The sequence below is a fragment of the Pseudonaja textilis genome, chromosome 5, assembly GCF_049901715.1.
Source record: "Pseudonaja textilis isolate UNSWEBS1 chromosome 5, rPseTex1.2, whole genome shotgun sequence".
NCBI classification, from domain to species: Eukaryota; Metazoa; Chordata; class Lepidosauria; order Squamata; family Elapidae; genus Pseudonaja; species Pseudonaja textilis.
In genome coordinates this window covers 27,318,381-27,337,795 of record NC_141994.1, presented here as the reverse complement: position 1 = coordinate 27,337,795, position 19,415 = coordinate 27,318,381, and the positions used below count along the sequence as shown (strand labels likewise).

Sequence of the window (19,415 nt, the reverse complement as noted above, 5' to 3'; positions counted from 1 at the left end):
ATAATCACAGGAATACTGCAAGTGTGCAAAAGTATTCAAATTCAAGCATGCCCAACAGATGTCTTCTTCTCAAAGACACCTGGTAAGGATGACTCTCCCACCCTTTTGGGTGGTACTTCCATGGTCAACAGCTCTTCCAGTTGGAATTAAATGATACCTGATTATTTTATACATGGTGGGATTGGTGAAAAAGGGCTCATCGAGTTCATTGTGACCCCACTGCCGATAGCAGAGAAGATCCACAATCACATCCTTCCGGAAAAGTCGCTGGTACTCCACGGCCAGTCGGGCAGCTCTGAGAACTTCTTCCGGGTCATCTCCATTCACGTGGACAACAGCACAGCCAACTATCTTACCTAACATGGAGGAGAGAGAGAGAAGGAGGTGAAGATGTACCAAAGAGGACTCCACGAAACCCAATTCTCTGGGAATGTCTGGTCAGCTAGAACTCCCGTTTTGGGGGAGTTTCCTCCTTCCAATTCAGGAACAAAACTACAAGATCACCTGAAACCATAGTGATTCTACATGGGACAAAGATCACGTCGAGTGAAAACCAACATTGGCTGTGTTGGGGAGGTCACCTCAGGTGAAAGTCACCTCAGGGGAGGGTCTTGTGAGGGTCAGATGAGAGTCACCTCAGGTGACAATGTTACAATCCCTAATCCTTAATTTCTACCCACACCAACACCAAACAGCACCAGTTTGACAGGAGCAACACAAAAATTGTCAACCACACTACCCATCACCATGCTCGTGAATTCATCGAAGCCGGGCACTCCACAAGCAATTCCACCAACAGATACATTGACCTACAACCAGCCTACAAAACCCCTCAGAATTGAAATCAACCACAAAGCCAACCAGAGACAGCAGCGGCTCTCAACCAATCCACACAATTCCCCCTTCGCCTCCACCAGAAGTTCACCTCCCAATGACCATGAACCTGAGGTAATCTCCTTATCTCAAGACCCATAAAAAGACCTTCACTTTTGACCCATACCAAACCCATCAGAAGACCCTCACTTGATGTGACTCTCACCTGATGTGACCACCCCATCACAAGACCCTCACTTGACACGACCCATACCTGACCTTCACAAGACCCTCACCTGAGGTGACTCTCACCTGAGGTGACCTCCTCATCACAACACTCTCGTGACCCATACCTGACCCATCACAAGACCCTCACTTGACATGACCCATACTTGACCCTCATGAGACCCTCACCTGAGGTGACCTCCCCATCACAAGACCCTCATTTGACACGACCCATACCTGACCATTAGAAGAACCCCACCTGAGGTGACTCTCACCTGAGGTGACCTCATCACAAGACCCTCACTGGTGACCTAGACCTGACTCATCACAAGACCCTCACTTGACACGACCCATACCTGACCCCCACAAGACCCTCCTCACCTGAGGTGACTCTCACCTGTGGTGACCTCCCCATCACAAGACCTTCAGTTGTGACCCACAACTGACCCATCACAAGACTCTCACTGGTGACCCCACCTGACCCATCACAAGGTGCAGGGATCAGCAGTGGGATCCTACCTCACCAACTATCGGTTCGGTGATTGCACGCACACCTAATGCATGCATGCAACACACCAGCTGAGACTGCAGCGCCAATCAGCTGAGAGGAGAAAGAAGAGAAAAGCACAGGGGTCGGTGGGAGGGCCAATCCTGCACTTTTCTCTTCTTTCTCCTCTCAGCTGATTGTCGGGGGATTTTTTTTACTACCAGTTCGGTCGAACTGGTAGGAATTTTGGCAACCAGTTGGGCCGAACCAGGCTGAACCGGTAACATATCACCACTGGCAGGGATCAATTGTCCTCTTTAGATTCTGCCTGTGTTGAACCACATGGGATTTTTACTTGATAAGTGTCTGAGTCCAATTCCAGTTTTCTGCATTTTTAACCAATTCTTTCCGGAATCCCGCGAGACCTACCGATATCACTACAATACAAGGAGGACCGTCCTCGCTCTGCCGGGGTGGTGTAGCCCAGTTGGTTATTTACGATGAGGTGAATGCTTCCCCCGGTTCTAAAATGGGGCAGGTTGGAAAGAGTGAACGTTTCCGGAACAATCCCTTGGCCGGAGAACGAAGCGTCTCCGTGAACCTGCATCCCAAAGATAAAAATGGCATCGGTCACAAACATGGATCATTCCCGGCCTTCTTCCACTTCATTTGTGTGGAAAAAGAAAAATGTGGGCACTGCTGTATTTTTTAGTTTCTAGTTTACTTTATTGTCATTGCACCTCGTACAACGAAATCAAACACCATCTTCAGTGCACATCATGACCATGAAAATAAACACAAACACACATCCTTCACACTCCACACATTGAAAACCTTGGACACCACACCAACACTGCATTATACAGTAGAGTTCAATAGAGTTACTGCCCTGGGATAGAAGCTGTTTTTTAGCTTATTTGTCTTTGTTTTTATTACTATCCTGTACTGGCTGCCAGATGGTAATAGTTAAAAAAGGGGGTTCCCAGGATGAGATGGATCTTTGAGGATGTTTTGAACTTTCTTAAGGTTGCAGGAGCTATAAAGCTCTTCCAAAGAGGGGAGAGGGCAACCCATGATCCTCTGGGCAATGACGTTAACCCTCTGGAGTGCTTTCCTATCTGCCCCTGTGCAATTGGCAAACCACACACAGGTGCAGTAAGTTAAGATACTGGTTAAGATGTGGGCATCCAAGGTCAGGTCCTCTTTTAGGGTAACACCCAGAAACTTAAAACTGGCCACTTGCTCCCCTCCATCTCCTTTGATAAGCAAGGGCTGGATGTCTGATGTGTTCCTTCTATAGTCCACTATAAGGTCCTTGGTCTTATTGGTGTTGAGAACCAAGTTGTTGTCTCCACATCACGAAAGCAACCGATCCACCTCATCTCAGTAGGCAGACTCATTCCCCCCCAGAGATGAGTCCCACCATTTTACTTAAGGAGCCCAAATTAAAAAGGAAAACCTCTCTGTATAATGGACCCAATGGATACAGGTAGTCAACAGTTCTGTTTAGTGACTGCTCAGAGTTACAACAGCACTTATAACCATATAAAATGTGACATAACCATTTTTTCACACTGAGGACTGTTATATGATCAAAATTCAGATATCTTTACAACTGGTTCCTATTTATGACGGCTGCCGTGTCCCAGAGGTCATGTGATTCCCCTTTTCGATGAACAAAGCCAACGGGTAAGCCAGCTTCACTTAACAACCGTGTGACTAATTTAACAACTGTGGTGATTCACTCAACAACGGTGGCAAGGAAGCTCGTAAAAGGAGGGGGAGCACTTCGGTTGCTATGATGGAGCACTTCGGTTGCTATGACCAGAAGTGCATTCCACGCATACCTTTCTCCCGATTGTATCCCAGGTTACCAGACCCAGCCAGAGAGAGGCGTGTTTTTCTACAGCCTGCAAAAGTGCTCTGTTGGAGAATGTGATTTATGACACATCCTGGGAGGAGGGGAGAAATAGGGTCATAAGTGGGCAGTAAACTCCATGGGGCAGAGCCGACTGTACTTGGGAAAAGTAGTGCCGATATGTTGCTCCTAATAAATAGTTGGATTTCTTTTGAAACTTGGCTCAAGGCTCATGAATTAATTAGGGCAGTGATGGCGAACCTTTTTGTTGTGGGGGTGCCAGCACCCACAATGCAATGCGCTCCCCCCCACATGCACACGCAACTGCAGCCACAGGAGGCCAAAAAATGGGCCTTCCGGAAATACCTCAAGTGCCCGTTTTTAGCCTCTGGAAAGCCTCTGGAGCACAGGGGAGGTATTTTTCACCCTCCCGGAGGCTCGAGCAAAGCCTCTGGAGCCTCTGGAGGCTGAAAACAGGCCGGTTTCAGACGTCCGGTATTTCCGGAAAGCCCGTTTTTTGGCCTCCCGAGGCTGCAGAGGATTTCCTCGAGCCCCTGGGAGGGCAAAAATGGCCTCAAATGGGCCGAAAATCAGCCGGGAGGCGCACGCATGCGCAGTGCAGGTAAGTTTGGCTGGGGCTCGCATGCCTGCACAAATGGCTCTGCGTGCCACCTGCGGCACGTGTGCCATAGGTTCGCCATCACAGAATTAGGGCATCCGTCGGAACCCTGACAATATAGTGATAACATGAAACAGGGTGAGCTTAATAGTCGCATCGATTACAATCACCCTATTGTTTACATCTCTATCTTGGCACACTTTCTATCATTCATTTCTTGTTCCCATTTTTTTTGCTGAGTCTCTCAATTACCTGCAGGCAAATGACTTTGTCTCCGGGCCGAGCCGAACCGGCTAAGGAGTAATCCCCATCCAACAATGTTTGCTGTCTCCCTCTGGTTTTGCCAACTGCCACAGGGTTGATGGCTTCCAGGTGGGAAGGGTTCGGCAACAGGATGACGTGAATTGGGCGGTGAGACCCAAAGTCCAGCTCCACCGAGGCCGTGAGGTGAGAGAGGACGTCTCCGATGGCAGCCGAGTCCTCCGGGAATTCGCTCAAGCCTTGCATTTTACGGAACATCAGCTTTTGGCAGGGAAAGAAGAACAGAACGGCAATTTTGGATGATGAAAAATTTCTTGCAGGGCTAACCAGATTCTCTAATGGCTTTGGGATTCCCTAAGGCACCCATCCATCCGTTTGGTGAACTCGCAAGGTCTGTTTTTCTCACCTTGTACATGTATACATCCAGACTAGACCATGTTGTTTTCCTGTGTCGTATAATATATGTGAGTATATGCATAATTTTGTATTTGTTTGTTTGTTTTGTCACGTTTATATAGTGTATATTGGAGGTGGTGACCCTTTGACAGCTGTATGCAATGAAATTTTGTTTTAATGTATGCCAATTGGTGTGCAAACTGACAATAAAGTTGTTCCGTGCTGTTCTATTCCATTCTAATCTATTCTATTCCATATTCTTATTTTACTTCTATTCTAATTCTTATTCTATTTCATTCATTATATTCTCTATTTTTCTCTATTCCATTCTGCTCTGTTCCATTCCATATATTATATTCTCTATTCTTTGTTCTCTATTGTCTCTTCCCTTCCTTTCCCTTCCATTTCATACACTGTATTATATTCTCTATTCTCTTCTGTTCCCTTCATTATAGTCTCTATTATTCTCTATTCCGTTCTGTTCCATTCCATTCCATATATTATATTCTCTATTTTCTATTCCCTTCCCTTCCATATATTCTCTTCTCTTCCCTTCCATTCATTATATTCTCTATTATTCTCTATTCCATTCTTCTCCGTTCTGTTCCGTTTCATTCCATATATTATATTCTCTATTCTCTACTCTTCTTTTCCCTTCCCTTTCATTCATTATATTCTCTATTCTATTCCATTCAATTCCATTCATTATATTTTATATTATTCTTTATTCTTCTGTTCTATTCTATTCTATTCTATTCTATTCTATTCTATTCTATTCCATTCTATTCTCTATTATTCTCTATTCTATTCTTTCTATTCTCTTCCATTATATTCTCTATTATTCTCTATTCCATTCTGTTCCATTCCATATGTTATATTCTCTATTATTTTTTTATTATTTTCTATTTCTATTCAACTCTACTCTATTCCATTCTATAAATTATATTCTCTATTATTCTCTGTTCTTCCCTATTCTACTTCCATTTCTATTCCTGTTTAAAACCCCATCCCTTTCCCTCACCTCGGGCGGGAAGTGAAGGAGGCCTGTGAGGAGATTAAGTCTTCCCCGGTGGGGCATCCCGAGGATGATGTCCGTCACGCCGCTGTACGAAGCCATCTTCAGCAGCTCATGGAAGAAGCCCATCATGCTCTCCGCCCCTTCGCCCCCGTAGCGCTTCACCGTGGCAAACTTGGTGGCCAGGAAGTGGTCAAACTCCTGTGGGACGCAAAACCTGGGAGTTAGGGATCCCACTCGCTTCACTTGCTTACCCCAGCTTCTCATAACAGGGAGTCCTTGACTTTACAACTGTTCTTTTTAGTGACCGTTCAAAATTACGATGGCACTTTAAAAAAAAGAGACCATGTTTCAAACTTACGACCATTCCAGCCTCCCATGAGGTCACACGATCCAAATTCAGACCTGTGGCCCCTGACACATAGTTATGAGGGTCACAGCGTCCCCCAGGGAGTCACACAATCCTAACCCTTTGGCGACCGTCTGACAAGCTGTAAGTCAATGGGGGGAGGACGGATTCATTTAACAACCAGGTTACTTGCTCAGCAACTGTGGGGAATTTACTTAATAATGGTGGCAAGGAAGGTTGTAAAAATGGAGCAAACCTCACTTAACGGTCTCACTTTGGGGCTCAATTGAGGCCACAAGTCAAAGACCAACTGTGCTCACTGCAAAAGAGGAACATGTACAGTCTTATCAGCTGTCAATTAAAATATAAAATAAAAATACTATAGGATACAGAATAAAGTCTAAGAGAATTTTAGAACCTTCCCCCCCCTCTTTTTAAAATTTAACCCTGTACATTTACATGATGTGTGACATTTATACTAGCCTGGTTACAGATAACAAATGATATTTGTTCCCTAGGCCATCCATCTTGTAAACTCAAAATTCGTCTTTCTCACCATGTACATGTATACATCTGAACAAGACTGTGTTGTTTCTCAGTGTCATATATGTGGGCTCTAGCTCAATACCCATGCTTCGCTACGAAACTATGTGGTCGGGCTTAGTTTTGGGGGACGAAAATAAGGAAGGGAAAATTCTGCCTCTGCCTACCAGCATCCATTGGTATTCATCTGGCTAGCGTCCTGTTGGTGTGTGGGAGAGAATTGAGGGCTGTTTGGAAGCTGAAAGAGTATTTGATGTGTGAGCAAGGAGACAGCAAGGAGCCTGGGCGGAGCTTAGCTCAACTGTTCTGTACTAAAACTGCTTGGTGCTGCTGTGAAACTGAAACTCCTCTCCTCTGCTTGTGTTTTGCCTTTGGAAGAGTTTTCTTATCAGGTGGGGAGGGGGAGTAGAACTCCTTAGCATCACAGCGTAATAATAATAATAATAATAATAACAACAATAACAATAAATGAAATATTAATACCTCTGATGGTTATTTCAAAACATCCTTCCTTAATGAGCACCTAGAAGCCAAGAGGAACATACGTGCCAAATTTCAAGCTTATATGTGTGTGTGTGTGTGTCTATATATATATATACACACACACACATATAATTTATATATGTGTGTGTGTGTGTGTGTGTGTGTGTGTGTGTGTGTGTGTGAGAGAGAGAGAGAGAGAGATATTCAGCTTTGTTCGGGTATTCTCCCACGTCATTATAGTTGTGCTTTTAAAGTTGTAGCAACGTTTCGGCAGAATCTCATCTGCCAAGAATCTCATCAGGCTTCTGTATCACTTCAAGACTGCCTTCAAAACAGACAGAAAAATAGCAGCCATCCTTAGAAACCCCAAAGATAAAATTGACCTGGAAAACTAAGGCATATACGAAGTCCCCTGTGCATCATGCCCGGCCATCATACATTGGACAGACCAATAGAAGAATAAGTACCCGCCTGGATGAACACAAAAATGCAGTAAAAAAGCTGCAACACACTTCCTCACTAGTCCAACACATGAAAGCCACAGGTCATAGCATCAACTTCAATGGCACCCAAACCCTAGCCACTATAGAAAACCCCAGCCACAGAATCATCAGAGAAGCCATAGAGATTGAAAAAAGACCAGAAAGCATGAATAGAAGATTCCACCAGACTGTCAATTATTTGGAAGCCTGCACTCACAAACAAAAAAATCTCCACATCACTAGCCAGGCACCTGGGCACAAACAGATCCCCCCTGATACCTCCAGCTCAAACACACCCCAACCAGACACCCAGATGAAACCTAGCTTCCTAACAAATGATAGCCGTCCATTTACTCGGAGCCAAGCTCACTAAAAGCCTCCAATACAAGAACACAATGTTGCCAGCCAATCAAGACAAAAAAAGACACAAAACAGACAGAAGATATTAGAAACACCAATCAAGCAGAACACAGCAAATTCCAAGACCAATGAACACAGACCAAGACTCCCAACCAATCAGGATGAAGAAAAAAACCATTCTAGCACAGCAGTAGGCTGCCCCAAATTTAAAACTGAAAATTGTGTTTTCTTCTGGTAGATGGTGTGTCCTAAGGAGCCATTGGATTTTTTGTATACTAAGACATCTAGGAAGGGAAGTTGATTGTTAGCTTCTGTTTTCAGATACATAGGCTCAGATACGTAGATGACACCTTCATAATCTGGCCACACGGGAAAGAAAAACTGAACAACTTCCTCACACACCTCAACAGCCTACACCCAAAAATACAATTCACCATGGAAACAGAAGCTAACAATCAACTTCCCTTCCTAGATGTCTTAGTATCCAAAAAATCCAATGGCTCCCAAGGACACACCATCTACCAGAAGAAAACACATACAAACCGCTATCTACACACACTCACACCACCACCCAGCACAGATCAATTCCGTAGCCGAGACACTCATCTCCAGAACAAAATGCTTAACCGACGAACAACAACTAAAAACCGAACTACACACTCTCATTAATGTACAAATAGCCAATGGATTCCAGAAAAAGAAGATTACCCACCTAATCCAAAAAAACACCCCAACCAAAATCCAAGACAGAGAACAAGAGAACAGCAAAGCCCTCTTCCCATATATAAAAGGCACTACAGACAAAATCAGCAAGATCCTTCAAAAACACAATATTAAGACAGCATTCTGCACAAACAGAAAAATATCCACCATCCTAAGAAACCCTAAAGACAAAATCGAGTTAGAAAACCAAGGAGTATACGAAATCCCTTGCACCGCCTGCCCCACCACATACATCGGACAAACTAACAGAAGAATAAGTGCACGCATTGAAGAACACAAGAACTCAATCAAAAAAGAAGAACCGACCTCTTCCCTGGTGCAACACCTCAAAGCCACAGGACATGAGATTGACTTTAAAAATACCAGAACTATCGCCAAAACCGAACACTTCAACAACAGAATAATCAGAGAAGCCATAGAGATAGAAAAACGCCCACACAGCATGAATAAACGAGATGACACCTCCTGCCTACCAACCATTTGGAAACCCGCCCTCATGAACAGACGAGTACCTAACCTGAAGAATGACACCAGACCCACACCCACGAGGGCCACACAAGATGCTACCACCACACTTCCATGTAGAAAGCAGACTCACACCCACACAGAAGATGAGACACGACCACGGACCAGAAGCCGCACTGCAGCTGCATCACTCCCTGCTTCAAACCCCTCCAACCCATACATGAAGCGAACTGATGCCCACCATGAAGATGCGGCACAACCACGAACGCGAAGCCAAACAACAGGATCACAGCTCACCAGCTCAAATCCCCCAGCAACTAAGACTAACTTGAGCACAACCAAGCCCCCACCTGGACAGAACACACCCCCAGCCAATCAGAACACAGCCAAACCCCCAACCAATGAGAACATACCCCCACCCAATCAGAACACAGCCAAGCCCTCACCCAATTAAGTCACACCCCCACTACCAGTTAAAAGGAAGAAGCAGCTGCAAGCTCACATTACTCTGAGAAGCACAGAGCCGAAGACACAAGCCTGATGATGATGAATGAGACTTCATCGAAACGTTGCCTAGATACTTCCAATTTTACACGGGAGAAAACCTGAATAACCAAAGATCCACATACAAATACCCACGAGAACCTCAGAAAACATATGTGTGTGTATGTATGTATGTATGTATGTATGTATGTATGTATAGGTATGTTTGGGTCTTTTTCCGGGTAAGATTAAGAGTATCTTCGCGAAGTTTCGGCGAGGTCCCACTCGTCATCCTCAGGCTGGTGCTTTCGGCTTCGTGCCAGTGCAAGCAGAAGCACAAAGCTGAAAGCATCAGCCTGAAGATGGCGAGTGGGACCTCGCCGAAACGTCGCCAAGATACTCTTAATCTTACATGGGAAAAGACCTGAACATACCTAGACGTACATACCTGTACCCGTGAAAATCTACGAAAACAAATTTTATATATATATATATATATATATATATATATATATGATGTACAATTTTTTTTTATTTATTTTGTCGTGTTCATATCGTATATATTGGAGATGGAGAACCTTTGACAGCTGTAGGCAGTGAAACTTCATCTTAATGTATGCCAATTGGTGTACATTCAAAGTGACAATAAAATTATTCTAAGTCTGTCAGTAAAGACAGCCAACCGTCACCCGCTCTGTGGAAATCAGGTGTTTTTCAGACCAACGTCCTCAGTTCCTCCTGGTTGTGGAGATATTTATTTATTGGACTTCGTACGCTGCTCACTCCCTCACCCATGGGCCGGTATAAATACACAGTGGGCTAATTTGAACCACAAACAAACTTTATGGGCTTATCGCCTGTGTTTCTGTAATAAGGCTAAGATCAGCACGGACTGTATTGACTTTTGTTCTACAAACACCAGGAGATCTCTCTCTGGGGTTGCCCCAAAGAAGAGAGGGAGTCAAGCTATTCTCCAAAGCACCAGAAGGCAGGACGAGAAGCAATGGGTGGAAACTCATCAAGGAGAGAAGCAACCTGGAATTAAAGAGGAATTTTCTAACAGGGAGGACAACTATCCAGTGGAACAACTTATCTCCAGAGGTTATGGGTCCTCCATCACTGGAGGCTTTTAAGAAAAGATTGGACCACCATTTGTCTGAAATGATGCAAGGTTTCCTATTTGAGCAGGGGTTGGACTAGAAGACCTCCAAGGTCCCTTCCAACTCTGTTATTCTGTTCTGGTCTGGTTACCAAGTGCCCAGATTTGGATCATGTGACAGCGGGGATGCTATAGTTGTCTTAAGTGTGAGGACCAGTCCTAACTCACTTTTTTTCCAGTGCCATTTTTGAATGGTCATTAAACAAACTGGCTGCAACTCCAGGATGTCCTGGATTTCAATCAAACACAACCCTCCCATTTCCCTCCATTCGCCTTGGTTTTGCTTCTTGCAAGTCTGTCGAGAACATGAGTTCCTTGCACGCGCATGCACACATGCCTACAATGCACCTGAGATTCTAGCATGATCTTGGACAAATACTTTTTCTCTTCAGTAGTAAAAGCTTCTTGCTTCAGTTCCTCAAACCGTTTGGCCATCCATTCCTTCTCTTGCATGCTGGACAGCTGGCCGGTCTCTATGGAGATAGGTCCACAAAAGATGTCTTCCAGATAAGACAGGACATCTTCAAGCGAGGCTTCGTCCTTCCCCATGTTCAAAAGCCCTGAAGTGGAAGGAAGGAAGGAAGGGAGGGAGGGAGGGAGGGAGGGAGGGAGGAAAGAAAGAAAAAAGGAAGGAAGGAAGGAAGGAAGAAAAGAGAAAGGAAGGGAGAAAGGAAGGGAGGAAGGAAAGAAAGAAAGGAAGGAAGAAAAGAGAAAGGAAAAAGAAAGGAAGGAAAGAAAGGAAGGAAAAGAGGAGAAAGGAAGGAAGGAAAGGAAAAGGAAAAGGAAAAGGAAAAGGAAAAGGAAAAGGAAAAGGAAAAGGAAAAGGAAAAGGAAAAGGAAAGGAAAGGGAGAAAGAAAAGCTCACCTCTGGACATCAACCATCCAAAATGCCAACAGTAACACAAATGTTCTCCCTGCAAAACTGTCAGTGAGTTGGACCCTTGTGGAATTTATTGGTGTATTCACGGCAACCTAAGACACCTAGAAACCAGGAGATGGTGAGTTCTAGTTCCACCTTAGCCATAGTTGGGTCACTTTGGGCCAACCACCAGGAGATGGTGAGTTCTAGTTCGGCCTTAGCCACAAAAACTGGCTGGGTGTTCTTGGGCCAGTTATACTCTCTTAGCCCAACCCACCTTGCAAGGATGTGGTGAAAAATAGGAGGAAGATGTTTTGGATATATTCACCATCTTAAGTTGTTTATTTAAAAGAAACAATAAAGGTGGGAGGTACATAAATAAAATAATATACAATACAGAATATAGTTTGCCATTACCCTGTTTTGGATTTTTGTTTGTTTACATTTTCTCAGTCTAGTTTCCAGCTGTAGGGTCTGCTGGTGAACTTCATCCATGCACAGTGTGTCAGAATCCCAGCAATCACCCTAATTAAATCATGATCCTCGAGCCAAACTTCAAAAGGATTCATTAGAGGCAACATGCTGTATGACCTGTATGAAGCCAACTCCGGCGTACATCATTCCCAGGCCCTTGTGACCCTGTTTCCCCCCCTCCCCCCTGGATGTGTCATAAATCAGATTCTCCAATTGAGCCCGTTCACAGGCTGGATGTCATCAATCACATTCTCCAATTACAGGCTGGATGTCATCAATCACATTCTCCAACTATGTTCTGGGTGTCATCAATTACGTTCTCTAATTACAGGCTGGATGTCATCAATCACATTCTCCAACTACGTTCTGGGTGTCATCAATCACGTTCTCCAATTACGGGCTGGGTGTCTTCAATCACATTCTCCAATTCAATGTATTTACAGGCAAAAGTTCCGGTAGTTTAGTTACAATCTTTTAAAGATAAAGAGTTGGAATGTACTTTCGCTTTCCCACCCTTTTTTGTGGCAACTACTCAAACAGGCCTAGGAACGTTTCATGAGTTGACACAGTCAAGGTTTAAACTTCTCCATTCTACGATCTTCCACCACTGCAGGAAAAAGCTATTTCTGAATTGACACCGAGTTGGACACAATCCTAAAGATACTTTACTTTACTAAAGTAATGATCATTTCACGTTACCTGCCGTGTGGAAAGGGCCTTGCAAGGTTTCCGCCAACACCTGGATCTCTGGCACCTCCTCCATCACCCCCTGGCCAGCAAGGAGAGGATTGATTTTGGCAGCCTTGTGTCCATGTTCATGATAGGCCGCAACTAAACGAGCCAGCCCATGGTCAACTGCAAATGAAAAGAGGAGAAGTGTAATGTCAGTACGTTCCCAAAACTTAACACAAAGTGAGAAAGCGTAGGAAGAAATCCACATTTCTTTTATTAAGTCTGATGCAGGTAAAAATATAAAGGTACTCCTCGGCTTACGACCACAATTGAGCCCGACCTGCATTTCTGTTGCTAAGTGGGACAGTTGGGAGTTTGGACCCTTTTTACGACTGTTCTTGCCATTTGGTTGTTAAGTGATCACTGAAAAGTTAAGTTAGTCACGCCGTTGTTAAGTGAATCTGGCTTCCCCACTGACTTTATTCCTCAGAGGGTTGCAAAAGGGAATCATGTGACCCCAGGGACACTGCGACTGTCGTAAGTATGAATCAATGGCCAAGTGGCCGGATTTTGATCATGTGACCACAGGGGATGTTGCAACAGTCGCTAAGTGTGAAAAATGGTCATAAATCACCCTTTTCAGGGCTTTCCATTCATCCCCTTCCTTCCTTCCTCATCTCCTCCCTCCCTCCCTCCTTTTCTTGTTTTCCTTCCTTCCAGTCATCCCCTTCCTTCCTTATCTCCTCCCTTCCTCCCTTCTTTCCTTCCTGTTTTCCTTTCTCCCTTTCACTCATCCCCTTCCTTCTTTCTCATCTCCTCCCTCCCTCCATTTTCCTTCCTTCCTTCCTGTTTTCCTTCCTTCCACCCTGTTTTCCTTCCTTCATACATCACCTTCTAATTAAACGTAATTTTGAATGCTACCTACAGTAGCACATAGAATCAATGTTAGTTGGGTTGACAACAGTGATACTCCAATCATAAAATCATGGCAGAAATTTTGGGATAAACTGCCAGAAGGTGTCCTTGCCAAAGGCACAACAACAATCTCAGGCAGGTTTATTGAAGGTTTAAGGAACCCATATTTTCTCTTTTATTTTTGTTTGAAGGGGGGTGGCAGAGAAGCGGCTTCTCCCCTTCTTGGCCGTAGGCAAAAGCCTGATCCAGTAAAGAAGGAAGCCACTAGATCACTGACTGATCTGCCAGCAGGGAGGGGATCAAGTCACTTTCCTCAGCATGCCTTTGAAGTTAAACTTTATGGAGGCTGGGTAATTATAATAACCATAAAAAGCTAGCTTTCAGGTGAGGAGGGGCAAAAGGAGGATCATATCTGGTATTTCAAGCTATGTCACATAGAAAGGCAATTCGCAACTCAAGCCATCCTCTTCCTCCCCTCCCCTCCCTCTCTTCCTTTTTCCTTTCCTCTTTCCTTCCTCATCCCCTTCCTTCCTCATCTCTTTCCTTCCTTCCTTCCCTTTCTCCTCCTGTCTTCCTTCCACTTATCCCCTTCCTTCTTCCTCCACCTCCTCCCCTTCCTCCTCCTGCCTTCTACTCATCCCTTCTTCCTTCTTCCACCGCCCTCCCTCCATTTCCTCTTCCTGTCTTCCTTCCTTCTACTCATCCCCTCCCTTTCTTCCTCATCTACTTCCTTTCTTCTTCCCTTTCTTCTACTAATTTCTTCCTTCCTTTCCTTTCTCCTCTTCCTTCTTCTTCTACTCATCCTTTCCTACTTTCTTTCCTGCCACTCATCCCCTTCCTTCCTTCACATCTCCTCCCTCCCTTCTTTCCTTCCTTCCAGTTTTCCTTCTGTCCTTCCACTCATCCTCTTCCTATTTTCCTTCCTTCCACTCACCCCCTTTTTTCCTTCCTGTTTTCCTTCCTTCACTCATCCCCTTCCTTCCTTCCTCATCTCCTTCCTCCTTTCCTTCCTTCACTCATCCCCTTCCTTCATTTCCTCCCTCCCTCCTTTCCTGCTTTCCTTCCTTCCTTCCACTCATCTTCCTTCCTTCCCATCTCCTCCCTCCTTTCCTTCCTTCCTATTTTCCTTCTTTCCTTCCACTCACCCTCTTCCTTCCTTCCTGTTTTCTTTCCTTCCTTTCTTCCACTCATCTTCTTCCTTCCTTCCCATCTCCTCCCTCCCTTCTTTCTTTCCTCCTGTTTTTCTTCCTCCACTCATCCCCTTCCTTCCCTCCCGATCATCACGGTCGGAGCGATTGCAAGCCCCCCTCTCCAGGGACCCCCAGCCCCCTCCTCCTGTTCACCCCCCTCCCACCCCCGTCCCACCTGCTGGCCTCCAGGCCTCCGCTCGCTCCGCGACCCCGCGGGGCTCCTGGCCCGGCCGGCCGGGCTTGTAGCCGTAGACACCGCGCTCGCTGTGGTAGGCGGCGCACCATGGGGGCCAGCGGGCCAGCAGCGGCCTCCAGCCGGCCAAGCAGCGCGCAGCCACCGCGGCCATCCCAGCTCGGCTGGTCCCGGGCCGAGAGCGGCGGCGATGCCCCGCCTCCCCCGACAACGCCCCCGGCCCTGATTGGGGCAGGTGGAGGGGAGGGGGCGGAGGACGCGCCCACAGGGGAGAAGGTGGTGGGCTCCGTTTGCTGCAGGTGATGGGGAGGGGGGGAGGGGCAGCCGCTCCTCCGCTCTTGCGAATTGCAACCCGTGCAAAAAAAAAAAAAAAAAAGGCAACCTGGGTTGCAAGTTTGCAAAAGGGTTTGCGTCAAACGTTGCATCTTTGGAGCCTTTAAGCATCAAATAACAGAATGACAAGAGATGGAAGGGACCTTGGAGGTCTTCTAGTCCAGCCCTCCCTGCTCAAGCGGGAGACCCTGTACCATTTCAGACAAGGGGCCGTCCAGTCTCTCCTTAAAAACCTCCAGTGATGGAGAAGGAAGGAAGGAAAACAGAATAAGAGAGATGGAAGGGACCTTGGAGGTCTTCTAGTCCAGCCCTCCCTGCTCAAGCAGGGGACCATAAATCATTTCAGACAGGTGGCTGTCCAGTCTCTTCTTAACAACCTCCAGTGATGGAGAAGGAAGGAAGGAGGAAGGAAGGAAGGAAGGAAAGAAAGAAAAGGAAGGAAAAGGAAAAGAAGGAAGGAAAAGGGAGGAAGGAAGGACAATAGAATAGTAACACAATAGCATAATAGAATGACAAAGTTGGAAGGGGCCCTGGAGGTCTTCATCATTACAATGTTGCCATCTAATCTTTCTAACTGCTATTTCTGTATCATCTAATTTTCTTGGTGTAGGTAGTCCTGGACTTACTATTGCCACAGAGGCCAACATCTCTGTTGCTAAGTGAGATGGGTTCTGGCTTCCTCATTGATTTTGCTTGTCAGAAAGTCATTTTAAACAGTGAACACATGATCCCAGGACACTGCAATCGTCGTAAGTATGAATCAGTTGCCAAGCCTCTGAATTTTGACCACGTGACCGTGGGGAAGGCTGCAATGGTCATAAGTGTGAAAAACGGTCATAAGTCCCTTTTTCAGTGCTGTTGTAACTTTGAACGGTCACTAAACAAAAGCAGGAATGAAGGCAAATGATTTTTAGTGCAATGATTTTGCGTTAAACAAACTGTTGTAAATCAAAGATTATCTATATAGTCATCCAGATTTTGCAGCTAATTAATTTACATTCACATTACAACTACCAATTACAATTATATTGTAAATTTAATTGTAAGTGCTTGCACCATTACAGTCAGTCTATCCAGGTTTTCATTTGGAAGGTGACAGAATTTTTCTATCCTCATTTCTATTTCATTTTTATATTAAAACAACATTCAACAATTGTTTTAAGCTCTACAACCTACACAGTCTTTGGTGAGAATTGAAGTCATCCATCCATCCTCTTTTCTTTTTTTTAAGAGAGTAAATTATGATTCTAATATACTTTGTTGATATCCTGGCTTGTCAATTTACAAGCCAGTTGCCCTCTGAGACAAGTAAATGTTTATGTGATAACTACAACTATATTATATTTTACCTTTAATAACATCAACACCTCTCATTTCTTTCTTCATTTTTTATATCATGGATGTACTAGCCACATGTTGTAAAGGCTTTATTTTAGCAAGAAAAAAAAATGTATGCACAACCACAATTTCAACTGGGTTTCATTAAAAACAAAACAGGGGGAAAAAAGACCTACAATACATATCGCCTGACCCTTATCCAGAAGTAAGTGATTCCTCTAAATCTACTGAAATTTGAAAATATAAACTTTGGGTTGCTTAAGAGCAGTCAGCCCATTAGAATAGAACTGAAAGGGACTTTGGAGGTTTTCTAGTCCAACCCCCTGCTCAATTAGAAAACCCTATCCCATTTCAGACATGGGATCTTTTCTTAAAAACTCCGAGTGTTGGAGAATTCACAACTTCTGGAGGCAAGTTGTTCCATTGGTTAATTGTTTTAATCACCAGGAAATTTCTCCTTAGTTTTAGGTTGCTTCTCTCCTTGCTTCATTCATTCACTGACATAAATGGTTTTTGGAGCAGTGCAAGGACCTAATCAGGGGAAAATAAAAATTGTTCAACAAACTTTTAAACCTTGGATTAATGTTAGTAAAACACTAAACATGCCTGTTGTTTGATTCTCTAGGCTTGGGAGTCAATTTTGTTTTTAAAGACGTCTTTGACAGGCCTAATTGAGCTTTTGGGGTGAATATCCTGCATTCATTCCCCCTCTCCTCTCTGAAAGAATTTAGAATGTTAGATTAGACTAGAGCCCCGTGGAGACCCTATGCTATTTCAGACAAGTGGCTGTTTCTACTTTCTTCTTAAAAACCTCCAGTGGTGAAGCTCCCATGGTTTATGAAAGCCCTGAACTGAGCAGGGATTTAATTCTAATAACTCCCCCTCCACCCAATATTCCTAATATTATTCCCAGACGGGCAGCCAATTGGAAAGAAACTCGGCTTTCAAAACCTGCAGCTTCGAAGCGTGGTCCCACCCCTTCCCAGGAGAAGGCCACGCCCCCCTCGGGCACTTCCGCCTCCCCTGGTAACCAAAGCACGGGGTTGCTCAGCTCTCTCGCTCTCTCCGCCTTCAGGACCCGACCGAGCGAAGTGGGGCTGTCTACTGCACTGCCTGACGGGCCCTCGACCTCGGATCCGCCCGCTCGCCGCTGGGAAAGACTCCGGTTCGCTCTAACCGAGCGCTTCACGTTCGTCTTCCTTTACTTTTTCCCTTCGAGGGTGGAGGGCTCGAGAAGCGGGTCGGGGCTTCCCCGAGGGGATCAGGCGGCCGGCGGGGCAGCCTAGGGGGCGGGGTCCTCGCCCTGGCAGAAAGTGAGGGCGGGGGGGGCGGGCGAGAGAGAGAGAGAGAGAGAGAGAAGAGCCTGACGGAGCTGCTGGAGCGGCAGAAGCGGAGACCGATGTTTACAGCGGGCCGAGGTAACCGCCCCCCTCGGCGGCCTCCTCCTCCGCATCCTCGGGCTCCGCTCGGGAAGGCGGCCTGAGGGGTGTGGGGGGAGAGAGAGAGAGACGCTAGGCCCCGGGAGGTGGGGGGGAGGGCCCGTTTCTACTACAGCCCCCCCCTTCCTCTTCCGGTGGCCTACCTCGCGGGGTTGTTGTGGCGGGGAGGGGCCCTCCAGGCGACGGAGAGGGGGCCCGGGGAGAGGTCACTGGAGCCGCGGGGTCCCTTGTGTGTGGGGGGAAGAGGGGGGAGGAGCATGGATGGGGAGGGGGCGAGGAAGAGTGGAGGGGGCGTCTTGGGGTCTGAGCTAATCGCGGGGGGGGGCTGCTAGTCTTTCTCTGCCTCACCTATGGTCTTTTGGTCTGTCATTTATAGTGCATCACCTGCCTGTCTGTGTCTGTCTGTCTACTATCTATATCTGTCTGCTATTATCTATCTCTGTCATCATCTATTATCTACCACTTCTCTCTCTTCTATCTCATCTCTACGTCTGTCTGTCTGTCTGTCTGTCTATCTATCTCTATTTCATCTGTCTGTCTCTATCTATACAGTATCTATCATAATCTATCTCATCTATCTGTTGTTTTTTGGTCTATTTATAATGTATCACTTATCACCTATCATCTATCTCTACCATCTGTCTGTCTATCTCTGTGTATCTCATCTCTCTATTTCATCTGTCTATCTCTATCTATACAGTATCTATCATAATTTATCTCATCTACTGTCTTTTGGTCTATTTATAATGTATCACTTATCATCTATCATCTACCTATCTGTCTCATCTATGTATTTGTTTGTCTATCACCTATCTCATCAGTTGTCTGTCTCTCATCTATCCCTGTCTATATTTATGTCTCTCTCATCTATGTCTCTGTCTATCTACATCTAGCTAGCTATCATCCATCCATCCATCTCTATTTACGTTATTTTTATACCTATGTCTGTCTGTCTGCCTACCTACCATTTACCTAGCTATGTACGTCTATCATCTATCCATCTATTTATCTTCACCTTATCATCTGTCTGTCTACAACTTCTTTATACATCTATCTTTATACATCTATCTGTCTAATCTATCTATTTATCATCTATGTACATCTATATCATCCATCCATTTATCTTCACCTTATCATCTGTCTACACCTGTCTTTATACATCTATCTTTATACATCTATCTTTGTCTATCTATTTCTATCATCTATCTGATATCTATCACCTGTCATCTATCTATTGTCTATTATCTATCATTTAGCATGTATCTATCTTATCTATCTAGC

General features: G+C 45.2%; 2 protein-coding genes across 3 annotated transcripts in view; one reads left to right on the top strand and one right to left on the bottom strand.

Moving 5' to 3' along the window:
• Nucleotides 1-15,247, bottom strand: part of DHTKD1 (dehydrogenase E1 and transketolase domain containing 1) — a 30,089-nt gene extending 14,842 nt beyond the window's left edge. Inside the window, exons 1-7 of the mRNA XM_026700782.2 lie at nt 15,007-15,247; nt 12,754-12,909; nt 11,070-11,281; nt 5,681-5,875; nt 4,255-4,524; nt 1,955-2,126; nt 158-356 (exon numbers count right to left, since the gene is read on the bottom strand). Coding sequence (XP_026556567.1) covers nt 158-356; nt 1,955-2,126; nt 4,255-4,524; nt 5,681-5,875; nt 11,070-11,281; nt 12,754-12,909; nt 15,007-15,178 — 1,376 coding nt within the window. The 5' untranslated portion in view covers nt 15,179-15,247. The remainder of the gene's footprint in view (nt 1-157; nt 357-1,954; nt 2,127-4,254; nt 4,525-5,680; nt 5,876-11,069; nt 11,282-12,753; nt 12,910-15,006) is intronic.
• Nucleotides 15,248-17,995: 2,748 nt separating this feature from the next.
• Nucleotides 17,996-19,415, top strand: part of UPF2 (UPF2 regulator of nonsense mediated mRNA decay) — a 44,102-nt gene continuing 42,682 nt past the window's right edge. Inside the window, exon 1 of one of the 2 annotated variants that reach the window (XM_026700771.2) lies at nt 17,996-18,113. The gene's annotated coding sequence lies outside the window, so the exon portion shown is untranslated. The remainder of the gene's footprint in view (nt 18,114-19,415) is intronic. The other variant, XM_026700761.2, reaches the window with a different exon arrangement.